Source organism: Rhinopithecus bieti, unplaced genomic scaffold, assembly GCF_001698545.2.
Source record: "Rhinopithecus bieti isolate Rb0 unplaced genomic scaffold, ASM169854v2 scaffold_19966, whole genome shotgun sequence".
In the NCBI taxonomy this organism is placed as follows: domain Eukaryota; kingdom Metazoa; phylum Chordata; class Mammalia; order Primates; family Cercopithecidae; genus Rhinopithecus; species Rhinopithecus bieti.
Genome location: NW_016809923.1, coordinates 2037131 through 2051743, shown reverse-complemented (window position 1 = coordinate 2051743; position 14613 = coordinate 2037131). Strand labels below are relative to the sequence as shown.

General features: G+C 32.5%; 1 protein-coding gene across 1 annotated transcript in view; it reads left to right on the top strand.

Moving 5' to 3' along the window:
• Window positions 1-14613, top strand: part of GCA (grancalcin) — an 18995-nt gene that overhangs the window by 2172 nt on the left and 2210 nt on the right. Inside the window, exons 2-6 of the mRNA XM_017890968.1 lie at window positions 1499-1666; window positions 7435-7504; window positions 11544-11587; window positions 11862-12009; window positions 14160-14273. Coding sequence (XP_017746457.1) covers window positions 1499-1666; window positions 7435-7504; window positions 11544-11587; window positions 11862-12009; window positions 14160-14273 — 544 coding nt within the window. The remainder of the gene's footprint in view (window positions 1-1498; window positions 1667-7434; window positions 7505-11543; window positions 11588-11861; window positions 12010-14159; window positions 14274-14613) is intronic.

Sequence of the window (14613 nt, the reverse complement as noted above, 5' to 3'; positions counted from 1 at the left end):
TTTACTAATTGTATATGAATAAATTATAACTCAATATAAAGGACTTTTTTTGTTTGTTTCTCATTTTGGTCACAGGAAACGAAACAATCTAAAACTTTGTTACATGTTTTTATTTATACATGTTGTATTATACAAGCTTCAGTGTTTTCAATAATAAAAATACATTTTAAGCACAGAAAACTTACACAGAATAGATTTTCACACAAGAAATAGCATACAAAATGAATTCAAAGATGAAGAATCTGTCTTTAGAAATCACTTTTAATCTGTTTTGCCTTCCCAATTTGCAGCATTAACTTTCCCTAATCCCATAATTTGAGAACCTGGTGGTCAGATTAATGATGGTTACAAATTCTTTACCGCTCCCCTTATCGAAAAGCACAGACTATTTCTCCACTTCCTTCAATCTGGGTTGGGCCTGTTTCACCTTCATCTGGTAGAATACAGTAGAAAAGGCACTATGGTGGTTCCAGACTTATTATTGTAAGAGAACTGGCAGCTTCTGTTTCTCTCTCTCAGAACCTGACTGCCATACTATGAAGATGTGAAAGAGCCATGTGAAAGGGCCCATGTGGAGGAGAACTGGGGCCCCTGGCCAACAAGGTTCATCCCTAAACATGGTTTACATAAATTCATCTTTCAAGTTGTCCTCTTGATAGTTTCAAATGAGTCAAAATTGATCATTGTTATTATTACTACATAATGTGGGTAAGGAAAGGCTTAGACAATATTTTCATGTCCAAGCCTTTCATGTTTCTGTGCATGTTTTTAATCTATACTATTGCCATTTTGTGAGGGCTTCAGTTAAAACTAGATCACATGATCTATAACAACAGAGAATAAATAAGTCACAATAGGCTGAAAAGAAACAAGTGAGAGGCTAGCATATGGAACTCTCTCATCCCTCAGGATACTACCACAACCACCGCAGTTTCTTTAAACATTTTGCTTTCTGCCCCTTAAAAGATTTTTGAAAAACTGTATACCCTTTTCCCATATTTTATATTGACATATAACGTTTTTATTTTAAGTTTAAATAGTTGTAAAGAATACAATACCCAATATATTGTAAATGTTGACACTTAACAAAGTTTCATTGTATTGACACATATATTCTTCTAAGTATGTGTCTTGAGGTTTACTTCTTAGTTTTACTTTAGGTAAAATCTTGCATTGTTTTACTTTTTGTTTACTTCAGTGATGTTGGTAAACATTTTTTAAAATTGTACATGTTCCTCTGTTAGATTAAGTTCTTAGAGGCTAGTAGCTTTCTTTTTTCTTTTATACTTCTTTTAATGTTGGGTAATATATGTTAATGAATTGAATTATGTCTTAATGTAGGACATCTAACATTTTGTAAAGTTTTTGTGATAGGATTAGAAGCTTTTGGTAACTGTGTTTACTTTTTGATGGGCTTCTAATAATTTCTTTTAATCCAACTTTTATAGATAATAGGTAATATTTATATTACTAACCTTCTCCTATTTCACTCTTATAGTTTGGAAATTTTAGCATTCAGGTGCCAGAAATACAGATGGGACAGCCAGTGCCAGAAACAGGTCCAGCTGTACTCCTCGATGAATACTGTGGGTTCCCAGCATTTTCAGACGCTTATTCCTCAGCTGGTGACTGTGTGTATACTTACTTCAGTGCTGTTGCTGGACAGGTGAGGTACTAAATTTATTGCATAAATATGTCTTTGAAAATTATTGTTTAAGAGAAATGTCAACTATTTTACTTAGAGTATCATTTTAAATGTATATGAAATTTATATTTTAAATGTATCTAGACTAATTTTTTTCCTGAGATCAGAGATGAGCATAGTCCTAATTATTTCATTTTAAAAGTCTGTTGTTGTGATGCTTGATACATTGTTCATTTGACTAAAAGAGGAAACCTTTTTTTTCATAGTGGGGAAATCTGATTCTTTCTTACTTAGTATGCTTGCCTTACTGAAATTCTTCTACAAGGGGCTTCTCTTACTAGTCACTAAACACTCCACCAAAACTTAGATATTATATCTTCTTATGAGTTATCATTTTCTATCACTTAAATCTTTTTATTTCCTTCACTCTGTTTGACATTTAGGAGCATCAGACTCTTCCTGAGTGATAGATAACACAAAGCTAAGTAGGTTTAGCCTGTACATTCTTCTATAGCATGCAAAAATGAGTATTGGAAGTTTGAGGAAAGTAGGAAGTATTTTAAAAAATTATAAGGAACAATATTTCTAACTTGGGCCTCACTCCCATTAAAAAAAATCTCAGTTAAAACCTAAGTATGTCAAACAATATGATTGGAAATCACTTCAGCATGTCATAAATTTATTCAAGTTGAGAAATTACATTTTTTCCACAGGTGAAGTTTTGTCATTTATAGTAATTTTGATTTTATATGGCTAGTAAATTTTCCAGATTATCAAAATAATCATGTTGGGATTTATTAATTAAAAATTAAAGGAAATAGTATGTTATGATGAGGTATGGTATTAGGATGTTATTTGTTTCCAGTAAATTTGAGCGATTATTTAAAAGACTGACTTTATTGTGATCAATAGGGAAATGTGAAACTGCCAGTTCAAGTACATGAATTCTGTAGGTGAATTGTTACTGATGATAATGTGAATACTTTTGTCATGGGAAGCTTTTCTTTTACTCCTACATAACTGTAATACTATACCACAGCTTATTCTTTTCTAAGTAATTTTATATATTTTTCATGTGAAATTTCAAGGAAAATTAAGCAAAGAGGATATGTATTATGCCCCTTTGTATCAGTTATTAGTTGTATTTGACAGAAGTATTGAGTAAATATTCAAGATCGGAAGAAATACAATATTATAAGATGCCAATGTCTTCCAAATTAATTAATAAATAATATAGTATTATTTGAGTCAAATTCCTAAAGGTTTTTTTTTTCTTTTTTCTTTTTGGCACTTGCTGCAATGATTCTAAAGTCTGTCTTGTATACTATGTTATTGAGAATAAATATTACATTATAATATATAAATGTATTATAATTATTAATAATTGTGATAGTGTGGTCCTAATGTAAAAACAAACATATAATACTGAAGAGCCCAGAAGCTTACCTGTGAATTCAGTATGTGGTAAAGGTAGCATTTCGTATCAGTGGGGAAAGAATGGTTCCTGAAGTAACTATCCTGAAATAATTAACAATTTATCTAAAAGTAAATGTAAATCCTCAGCCCATACCATATATTAGCATGAATTCCAGATATATTAAAGGATTGAAAAGAAGTTGTATTGGTGTTTATCTCCTATTGTTGAAATAAATGAGCTTGACTTTTTTTTTTTTTTTTGCTGCTTTAGTATGTATTGCAGCACCTGCTATATTTGCATTTTTGTCTACAAAACTTCTTAGAAGAGTCATGAACTAAGATAGTTGTGTGTGTTAATGAAACATTTGGGAACATCTTTTTAAGATGTGTGTTTTTTTTCTTGATATGTTTCATTTACTTGTTTAGCAATTTGGGGGGGAAATTGAAAGCTCTTCTGTGTTTATGGAATACAGTGGATTGGTGCATGGAGACTGGGGACCAGAGAGGATTTGGAAAAAGAGATCTACATGAAAATCATCTTGAGGGAGTTGGGGCAATGTATCAAAGAGGAGATTTGTAAATTGTGGATGGTTCTGGGACAGGCTCAATGATAAAACAGATTAGGAAAAGGTAAAGAAACTGCCAGAATGGAGGTGCCATACCAGACTAATGGGCAGAAACAGATTCACTCTTGAGTCTTAGCTGCAGGCCTTGTCTCTTTTCTTTTATAATGGTCAACAAAGATTTATTGATGTAGATAGAATTTTATAGAACTTTAATAACATTTTATTCATTCCCTTGAGTGTTCACTAGGTCTAATACGCTTTTCTAGGAATAGACAGTATACATAGAATTAGTAGAAATGGCAGATTCTGTTTTGGCTACTCCAATTTCATTTACATTTTATTTTTTATGATAAATGTGAAAGGTAAAAGGCTAACCTTTTACCTTTTAGTATGTATTAGAGGCTGGGGGACTATAATACTCACCATCCCAGATACCTTTGTAGCTACTAAAGGCGGCCATGTGCTGTAGGACTGACCATTGACATGTAGGTGCATATCTTTGGAAAATCTTTCTACCCCAAATGAAAAACGCCTTACTGGGAGCAAGCCTTAGCTGTGGCTGTTTTGCCCCTTCATTCTTCCTGCCTGGAAATGGGACTTGAGGTATGGAGGTGCAGCAGCCATCTTGTGACCCTGAGACAACAGGCTTGAGATAAAGACCTATAGATAGGGAATGTGGAAAAATGTAGAAATTGATGACAAGTCTAAGTTGCCATACAGTCCTGTTCTGCCTAGCCTCAGACCTGTTGTATGAAACAATAAACCCCTATTGGTTTAAGCATCTTCAATAATATTTTCTGCTGTTTGCACCTAAATGGTACCCTAACTATTCTACTCGTTATAGCATTGTCATTTTAAAGGATTATACTGGGAATAAGTATTATACTGAGACTAATTCTGTTATCTCTGTTTGACTATGTAATATATTCATCATATAAAATTACAACTTAAAGTATATGAACTGGACATACATTTGGAGACTTTTTTTGACTTCTGAACTATTTCAGCATTTTAATTGTTGGCAATAAATTTGCTATGTTTGAACTATTTGATACTTTCCTTAAATTTCCCAGTCTTGTGCTTTTGAATAAATAAACTCCATGAAGACAGGGTTCTGGTCGTATTTTCCCTACTTGACAAATAGATATCAGGAATATATCAACATTTAATAAATGTTTTAAATGGATGCATTAACTCTCCCATTTTCAATTTTTAGTCTAATTTAGACTGTATTTTTTCATATGTTGAGTTCTACCTAGCTTTGACTGATCAAGTGCAATATCTGACTTATGTATACTGCTCCTAGAGCCCAACTACCGAACTCACATCTACAGCCATATCCTTTTTTGATGGGCCTCATAATTAATGATGCTCTATGAAAAACATCCGATTAAAGGTTTCCGCAGTGTTCTTATTTATAGGGTGAAGTATTCTAAACAGTAAGGATTAAATCATCGATTAATTCCGGGAAATTCTGGTTTCTGTTTTCAGACATACACACACGTGCATCACAGTAATACCAACAACTTTAACTTTTGTATACACACACTGCTTCTACTTTTCCACATAGCAACTGTGATGTGGGCATGACACATGTACCTTTGCATTATAGATAAGTAAGCAGAGACTCAAATTGAGTAACTGAACAAATAGGACTTGAAGTTGGATATTATTTTAAAATCTTGCTGCCTAACCAAAGGCAATTGATTTTTATTAATTCTCTACCTGATACTCTTGTAATTTATTTAGGACATTCAGCTTTCTACCACTAATGCTACCTAATTCAGTTAAGGGTTTATATAGTTAGCCTGATTATCAGCTTCAACTATAGGTAAAGAAATCCAAAAGTATCACTTGGATTTTATTCATGTAGTTTAGGAAGACATTGCTTATTTGTGAGTTAGTCATTAAGATAACATATTTTCATAAGATCTCTGAAGTGGTATACTAGCAGAATGCTTTCTGATGGCAGTGAATAACTTCTAGCAAAGCTGTTACGGTTGTTTTCTAACTTCAAAATTCTGTAAAGAGCACATGTAAAGCAGAGTTCCATTCATTGTACAGATTTTTAAATGTAATCCACATTTGAGTGAGAAATTCCAATATTTTTAACCTTTTGAAGTAGTAAATGAACATGGTCACAAACAGTCAGAAATGCCAGCAGTTTAGCGAAGAACCAGATGTAGTTGTTTTCATTCTACCAAACAACTCACCTTCTTTGTACTAGATACTCTGCTACAGCCTGGGAATACAAAGATGAAGGGAACTGAGACACTGACTCAGACGATCTCTATGTAGCCAGGGAGATACAGACAAGTAGAAAATGATAAGAGTGTAGGGAAAGATGTGCTAGAGGTGAACAGGTGAAGATGATTACAACACCAAGAGTTTGTACTTGTGCTGTTTGCCGAGAACAGCACTGCTCAAAGTAAATATAAGATGAGCCATAAATGCAAAGCACATAGTTTTAATGTCTCACAGCATTATTTCAAAAAGTAAAAGAAATAAGTGAAATTAATTTTAATGCTTTATTTAACCCATTATATAAAATCCTAACATTTCAACATTTAATCAACATAAAATTATCAATTATATTTTACATTTTTTTTTTTTTACTAAATATATGAAATCTAGTGTGTATTTTATACACAGAGAACATTGTAATGCAGACTAGTCACATTTCAAGTGCTCAGTGGAGCCTATGGCTAATGGCTGCTGTATAGAACAGCAGGAGCATAGAACACTCTTCCTTCAGGTATCTGCATAACTTGCTCCTGTGCCAAAAAGACCTTCTCCCATTTTTTAATTTGAGGAAAAATTTCTAACCTGTCCCCTGATCTAAAACATGGCTAATTTTAAAGGTATAAGTTCCTAACTACAGAATTTCAAATTTAGTAAGCAAGATTCCTAGAAAATACGTGTGACAGAGAAAGGAGCACTTAGATACTCTTGACTAGGTAATGCCATACATGTGGTCCATTGAGAAGAATGCTGCTTAGTATTTTGTAATTTCTATTGGAACAACTGCCGTTTTGTAAGGGGTTCTTTTGCCAAAAATCCAGTAGAAGTAATTTAGAAAAGTTTTTTGTTTTGTTGTTTCTTGGATCTGTTATGAAGAGTATGTTTTAAATTTGCCTCCTTGATCCTTCATCATAGCTGACGTTTTGCATTTGTGCCAATGTATGTGATGGTTCCAAAGAAATTACTTATTTTTGTCAAAAACAGGATGAGGTACTGAATCATAATGAGAATACTCAACCTATTTCATTTCCATTGTGATTTCTTGTTTGCATTTTAAAACTTTATTTTCTGTAACAAGTTCAGGCAAGATATGTTTGGGCAGTAATCAGAAGAATAGCTACAAGATACAGGGGGACTCTAGAATTTTGCTAGGGGTAATGGCAGGGGCAAATATATTTTCCCCTTCCAGTTAAAGCTTCAGTATTATTTATAAATAATCTCTTCCCAAAACAGCATGAGTGGGGATGTTTTTGAGACTTTTCTGAACATATTTTAGGCATTTTTCTCACTGTTTAAAATAGAAGTAGAACGACTCTTATGAGATTATCTTGAACCATTATAGAACAGAGTAATTGTGCTATAATTCAGAAGTAGAAGAAATTATGTTGTATGATATTTTATAATATGCCTTTGTTGTCAGTAATTACTTCTAGTATTTTGTAGTTAATTATGGAGTAATGTTTCAAAGAATGCATATGTCTTGATTGGCCTAAAAGAGTCAATTAACATTTTAATATGCTTTTATACAATTGCACATTAAATTAGGTCATAATTATTTTTAAACAGGATGGTGAACTGGATGCTGAAGAACTTCAGAGATGTTTGACACAGTCTGGAATTAGTGGAACTTACTCTCGTGAGATCTTTTTTCCCCTTTTGTCGAAATGGCAATAGGAAATTTATTTTGTTACTTTTTTGTCCCTGTAATTAAAATGTTTAAAAAATTATCGCAGTTATACATGCACATAGTTTAAGAAATCAGGTAACTGTAAAACTCGTTACGAAAATAACTGTTCATTGTGCCTCAACATTAACTGCTCATAGAGGAGACTTCTTTTAACTTTTAAAAATCTGATTCTTTTGAAATTTGCTTCCATATTTCAAGATAGAATATTTTTTCACGATTGATTTTTGGATTTTATGATTATCTATTGATACCTTGCTATGGAAGATGAGGATTTCACTTTATTTTAACCTTAAACTCTCCTCTGTCTCTGCATTCCACAGAGGAACGTTTCCCATCCTCCTGTCCTTCCAATGTAGTTATAATATATAATAATTTTTGTTAGGTATGTTAGTCTTTATTTTTACTATCTGAATGCTGCTTATAGCTATATCTTATGATAATGCATGATTACTTTTCCTTTTTATGTAATGTTTTGCTTTTCTTGAAATCAATAGTTGTTGGACATTCTTTCTTTTTCATTATCCTAGAACTCTGGGATATGCTGTTTTTTATGCGTAGCTGTCATACTGGGATTCTTTCACCATTATTCTGGAGCTGGTTTCCCCATTTATCTTGAGTTAGATCTCCTTTTTACTCCATCTCTTGTTGTCTTCTTTTAAAAAATTCATTATGTTATTTTAGTGAAATATATAGTTAAGTAGCTTCTTAATAAAAAAAAAAAATATATGACCAGGCACAGTGGCTCATGCCTGCAATCCCAGCACTTTGAGAGGTGGAGGTGGGCGAATCATGAGGTCAAGAGATCGAGACCACCCTGGCCACCATGGTGAAACCGTGTCTCTACTAAAAATACAAAAATTAGCTGGGCATGGTGGCACACACCTGTAGTCCCATCTACTCGGGAGGCTGAGGCAGGAGAATTACTTGAACCCGTGAGGCAGAGGTTCCAGTGAGCTGAGATTGGGCCACTGCACTCCAGCCTGGTGACAGAGTGAGACATCATCTCAAAAACAAACAAACAAAAGAATACATGGGAGATAAAATTTTGAGAGCTTATTTATCTAAAAATGCTTTCATTCTACCTTCAGAATTGATTGGCAAGCTATAGAATTCTAGGTTACAATAATTCTCATGTAGAATTTTGAAGGTATTGCTCCATTATTTCTAGTGTCCCTTGTTGCTTTATCTTTGTCCTTCCTGCCTGGAAGTGATGTGATTTGTTATTTCTCTCTGGAAACTTGGGAGATCTTTGTCTTTAGTATTCTGAGATTTGATGGTGAAGTGCCTAGTTGTGTTGTGTGGGGAACTCAGAGGGTATTCTCAGCCTGGAAACTCCTTTGCTTTAGATGTAGGACATTTTCTTCAATGATATTTTCTGTTTCTGGAATGCTTTTTGTTTTCACTGGGTTTTCTACTTTTATCATCTTTTCCCTCCTATCATTTTGTTTTTTTCTGAACTTTTTGGGAATTTTCCTCAACTTTATTTCCTAAACCTTCTATTGAGTCTTTAATTTCTGCTTTTCATTAAAATCCAAGAACTTCTGTTCTGTTTTCATGAATGTGATACTGTCCCTTATCTCTCTGAGACTATTAATGTATCTTCAAAGTTTTTTCTTCCTATATAACCTTTGTTTTTTCCAGATTGTTTTTTCTCCTCATTTTGTTTGTTTTGGGTGGTCTTTCATGTTAGGTGCTTTTCTCAGTTATCTGATGATACTGTCTTGCTCATATTTTAACTAAAATACTGATAAAAAGCCCTGATATCATGGTTAAGCATTGATTGTGGGCTTCAATGTATGGTGGTTTGGCTGGGCAGTTTTGTCTTGTAACTCTGGGTGTCGGTATCTTTAGGGATTTCCTTTTGGACTGGGTTTTCAGTTGACCTTCTGCCTGGAAAGGAGAGGTGGACTCAGAAGGGTTCTCAAGTCTTTTGTAAATTGTCCTTTAATTGCCTTACTTTTAGAAGATAGCCCTATCTCAGCTCTGCTATCTTGCATTTCAGAGACCTCTCCAGAGAATAAAATTCCAGACTTCTGCTGGGTTGGAAGTAGGTGTAGCATCCATCCAATTGAACTGAGGCAGGGAGGGGATATGAGGCTTAGAATGCTCCTTAGGTAGACTTTCAGCCAATTCTTCTGTTTTTGTCTCCACTTTCACACCCACTTTCAGAAGTACTGCCAATTCTTAGGCATTTGGGGTCTTTTCCAAGGGTTGCTTCTCAGCTTTTCTCATTACAAGTTCAGGAATCCATTTTCTGAAATCTAGGTTGGTTAACTCACATCCATCAACTCTTCGACTTGCAAAATTTTGTTCCTTTGTTTCCTGTCTAATTCTCTTTTTCTCTGGTTTTATGCCTTAAATTAGTTTACTCTCCATTCTAATGGACTATGGGGAGGAAGTGAAAAATCTGCCAACTTTCCTGAAAAGTCTGTCTCTTCACTCCTTGTCCTAAATATTTTTTCTTATACATACACATTCCTATTCTGATATTGAAGATCTGCTTGTTTGCTGATTCAGATTTAGCCATCTATTGTCATTAATTCAGATTCTCCCACTTTATGAGTGTGTGCCAAGTTAATTGTAAAGCAAAATAGATATTATTTACTTGCCCCAAAGAAGAAATACCATTCCAGAAATTTCTCATGCAATCCCCTCACTCTGATAGTTTTATAGCCTTAGCTTTATAAACTTGTGAAACTACCTTTCTGGGTCCCAGTTTCTTCCTTTTTAAAAACTGGAACTATTATACGTTTAGCATGTTTATGTGAAATCATGTAACACACACCACCTTACTCATATTAAGAACACATTGAGTATCTATTGAGTTGTCAATTTGAAAATACTACAACTAACAATTCTAACATCGATACTATATTAAACATTTAAAGAAAATCAGCAATTTTAACTTGTGGAATGTTTTATAATTTTTTCTTTAGTGGGTCTAAAATTTAGCTGAAATAATTTTCTTCTTTTATAAAATGTTAAAATGTTATGGATAAAATAAAATAATAATTTTGAAAATTTTTATTCATTCATTCATATTAACAAGCTGCTATTAAACACTTTGTAAGTTTAAACTGTACTAACATGATATTTTCTTTATCAGGACATGAAATTAGTCTTGGGATATGTCAGCATATTAGTTGAATATAATTGGATTAGAAAATTAGAAAAGGATTAGAAAATTGAATTTTATCAATAGGTCATCAGTTGTAGTTCTGTAAATATGAAAGTGTTAATATTTCGAATTACCTCTGGTTTTAAGATAGCTTGTATTGATATTTTCTTCCTTTTTTCTCCCCCCATCCCCTGAGAAAAACCAGCTCTTCAATTCAGATGCTCATTTTTTCTTACTTGGTCTATTACAATAAACTATCAATGGACTTACCTATTTCCAGTATCATCTCACTTTATATTTTATTCATTGTAAACTAAAGTTTCTAAAATGGAAATTTTAGAATTTCCCTTCTGCTTCTGAAACACTTCAGCTGCTTTTATTGGCCCAAACTTTTTGGGGTAGTATTCAAAAGTTTCATGATTTGGCCCTCATTTGCCTTTCTGATGTCATCATATGTCACTCTCTCCCACGTACTTTAACTCAAGTTTTGTGATCTCTGAGTACGTGTCAAACTTCTACTTTAACTGCATTTGTCATTTGTGTTATAAAGACTGGAAGCTTTCCTCTTCCCCAGGCTTGGGTGAAGCCAAGTGCTTTACATACCTGGAGTGTCTTTGTCACAGTAATTTTCAGTTAGTTTATAATTGCTCATTTAATTACCTTAGTCCCCTCACTAGATGTGAGTACTTCGAAGGCAGTAATTTTTTTTAAAACAATGGGTACTTCACATTCAATAATAGCTTGTTGATTGTGGTGATTTTATATATTTTGGCAGTTTTTAAATGTTTTATTTTGAAACTAGAGATTGTCATAATTTTACATAGATAAAGTTGGGCATACTCTAATTTAAATATTGTATATGTTTTACAGCCTTCAGTTTGGAAACCTGCAGAATTATGATTGCCATGTTGGATGTATCCTTGAATAGAAATAGAAAATACTGGAATAAAGAGTAATTGCTTTCTGAATATCAAGCCAGTGGTTAGATTTCAGTGCCCATAGTAAACTAATGAATTTAAAAATACTTTGTAAGATCCTGTTTAAATTCTAGGCTTTTAGTTTTATACAGAAATCTATTCATATGATGAGTTTGGCTAACTCTACAGAAGCATACTCATGTTTTAGTCAATGATTTAGAGTCAGATAAACTCAGGTATCAAAATTTATTTTTGTTAATAAAACTATCAGAGAGATTACACAGGAAAACTGGGATTTAATGAATTCAAAGAGCTATGGGCAGCTCTTAATGCCTGGAAGCAAAACTTCATGACTGTTGATCAAGATGGAAGTGGCACAGTAGAACATCATGAATTGCGTCAAGCCATTGGTCTTATGGGTAAGAACATTAACATTCTTTAGAATCTGTAAAGCTCATCTTTGTTCTTTGATTAGATGAACTTAATTGCTTAAATTTACCAAGTAATAAAGGGATATATTTTTTCACCAGCAAGTTCCTTTGTTTGTTTTCAAGGTTGTAGGTAAATTCTGACCAAAGACCTCAACAAAACCATTTTAATTATGATTTCTTTTCAAAAGATGATCTTCCATACATGCATGCATTTTGAATTTCTTCTGCTGTGTTTAAATTTATTTCTTTGTTAGTACTTACCACTTATATTGTATTCTTTTATAACTTGGCAGGGTCTCTAATTGGGAGCCAAAGCTTGCCTCCGTCAGTCAAAAATCTGTACAAAATAGCTTTTCAGCAGTAAAACCTATGTTTTCGTTTGTCTTTTTTTTCTTACATACTACAGAACACATAGCAGGTGCCAAAATACATCAAGATGGAAAGGTTGCATTTTAGAGTAATTTAAAAGTATAAAACTTTATTCTTATCATACCTCTCTCTGATAAGCTGATGTTCTTAGTGTACTTTCAAAATGGATAACATATAATGGTGTTTAATTTGCTTAAAGTTAATGCAGTTTTAAATAGCTTTATGAATTGTTTTTATGCTTGTGATTTACACTCTTTTCTAAACAAAATATATTTACATGAAAATTAATTTTTTGGAAGTTAAAATCTGAACCCAGTGGAAGTGGACTTACCTCAAATTGCAATTTAAATAAGTCAAATTAGTGATTTGTTTGGTTTTGTTTTATAAATAGACATTTTAATTTAGTAGTAGGGACAGTCCAGCCCATATAAACATATGTAGTTCAATTATAGATCCTTGATACCTAATAGATTAAACCTGGACCTTAATTCAGCCTAATGTTGGGAAAGTAATAATCTTTGGCAGAAAAGAAAACCTTCAGAGTTCCAGTTAGGCAGTGGAATGTAAAAAGGGTTTTCTGGATTGTCCAAATTTAAAGTCTTCATATATATTTTAAAATATTCGAATTATTTTGCTGAGAATACTATGAGAAAATCTAGGAATTTTATCAGTACCGCATTTAGCTCGTAACTCTCTAATATGAAGTTCAAAATTTATTTGCATATAATTACATTAGTTTGCATGTTTTACTGCTTCTTTCAATTTACACGTTTCCTGCATTACATTCTATTGTAGCTACATGTAGAATTATCTCCTATTGCATTTATTTTGGTTGTTTTTACCTTTGAATGGATTAGTGTCATTTGCTCGTCTACAAATCCGGTAATGTATGGGCAATAATAGTGGGCTACTATTCTTCTTAGTAAAATGTGTACATCTCTTTAAATGCATAGGGCCATCTAAAAGGGTACAGCAAGTAGAATATATTAATTTATGTTTTATTTTTTATTCTTTTAAATTTTAGATTTTATGTATATTTTAAAATGGGAGTAATCAAACAGTAATACATGTATAGAATTTAAAATAATGTAAAACATACTGGGAATGAATGATCAAAAACTTCTTTCTCATCGATATAAGTATACAATCAAAAATTTTGGACGTCACAGGACTACTAGAACAAAGAACCAAGGAAATCAGTGAAATAGTGAGAAGGCTGTTATTATTGTTACAGTGTGTGAAGAAACACTCAGAATTCCAGGACAAAAAAGAATAATGTTTTTTGTTTTTTCCCCTTTAGAGTAATCATGTTGATCCTCAAATTTCCCTTACTTATAAAAGATACTTTCAAGCAATATGTTCAGTGGGAAATATCATTTGAATAACAAAGATCATTAGTAATCCTTGCATTAATATTCTTTAAGAACTATACAAGGTTACATAATTGAAATATTGAAGCATTAAAACCCATGAAATTAGACATTATTTCAAAATAACAATATATGATAAATTCATAAGAAGAGAAGTATTTTCTTTTCCTTAGCTTTGACTTTATTACAAAGTTAGAATTGTGATATTTATATACCGATTAACAGGATTAACAGTAAAGCCTTGGTCTGATCAATTTCAATATTAATGTGTTTTGTTTCTAATTACATTTTTGTGGAATGAATTTTGAAAGTTATTTTATGGCTTGATTAATGAGAAGGCATTCTTGCAGTGTTCTTATGTTATTGACATTTAGAAGTTTTAATTTATCTCTTTTTTAGGTTATAGGTTGAGACCTCAAACAATAACTACTATTGTTAAACGTTATAGCAAGAATGGCAGAATTTTCTTTGATGATTATGTTGCTTGCTGTGTGAAGCTTCGAGCATTGACAGGTATTGACTATTTAAAACTAGGTGTACAGTATTATGTAGCTATTTTTCTTGAATAATGTGTCTCATTTTCTCCAGCAAGTTTATAATAATATGTGTTTTCCTCTTTTATTCACTGTTAAATCTAATTAGTTTTAAGGCTTTAAATATTAAGCAATATAAATGATAAAAACTTGTTATATGTTATTTTGGAAGTTTTCTTCATATCTCTGTTGCCTGGGCTATTCAATCACTTCTAAGATTTAATTGAATATGAAATTATTCTTTTTTTGTACCTGGGGCACTAAATATTTGGAACTATGTATTTTAAATTTCCATAAAAAAATAATTTCTGTGTCTAAAG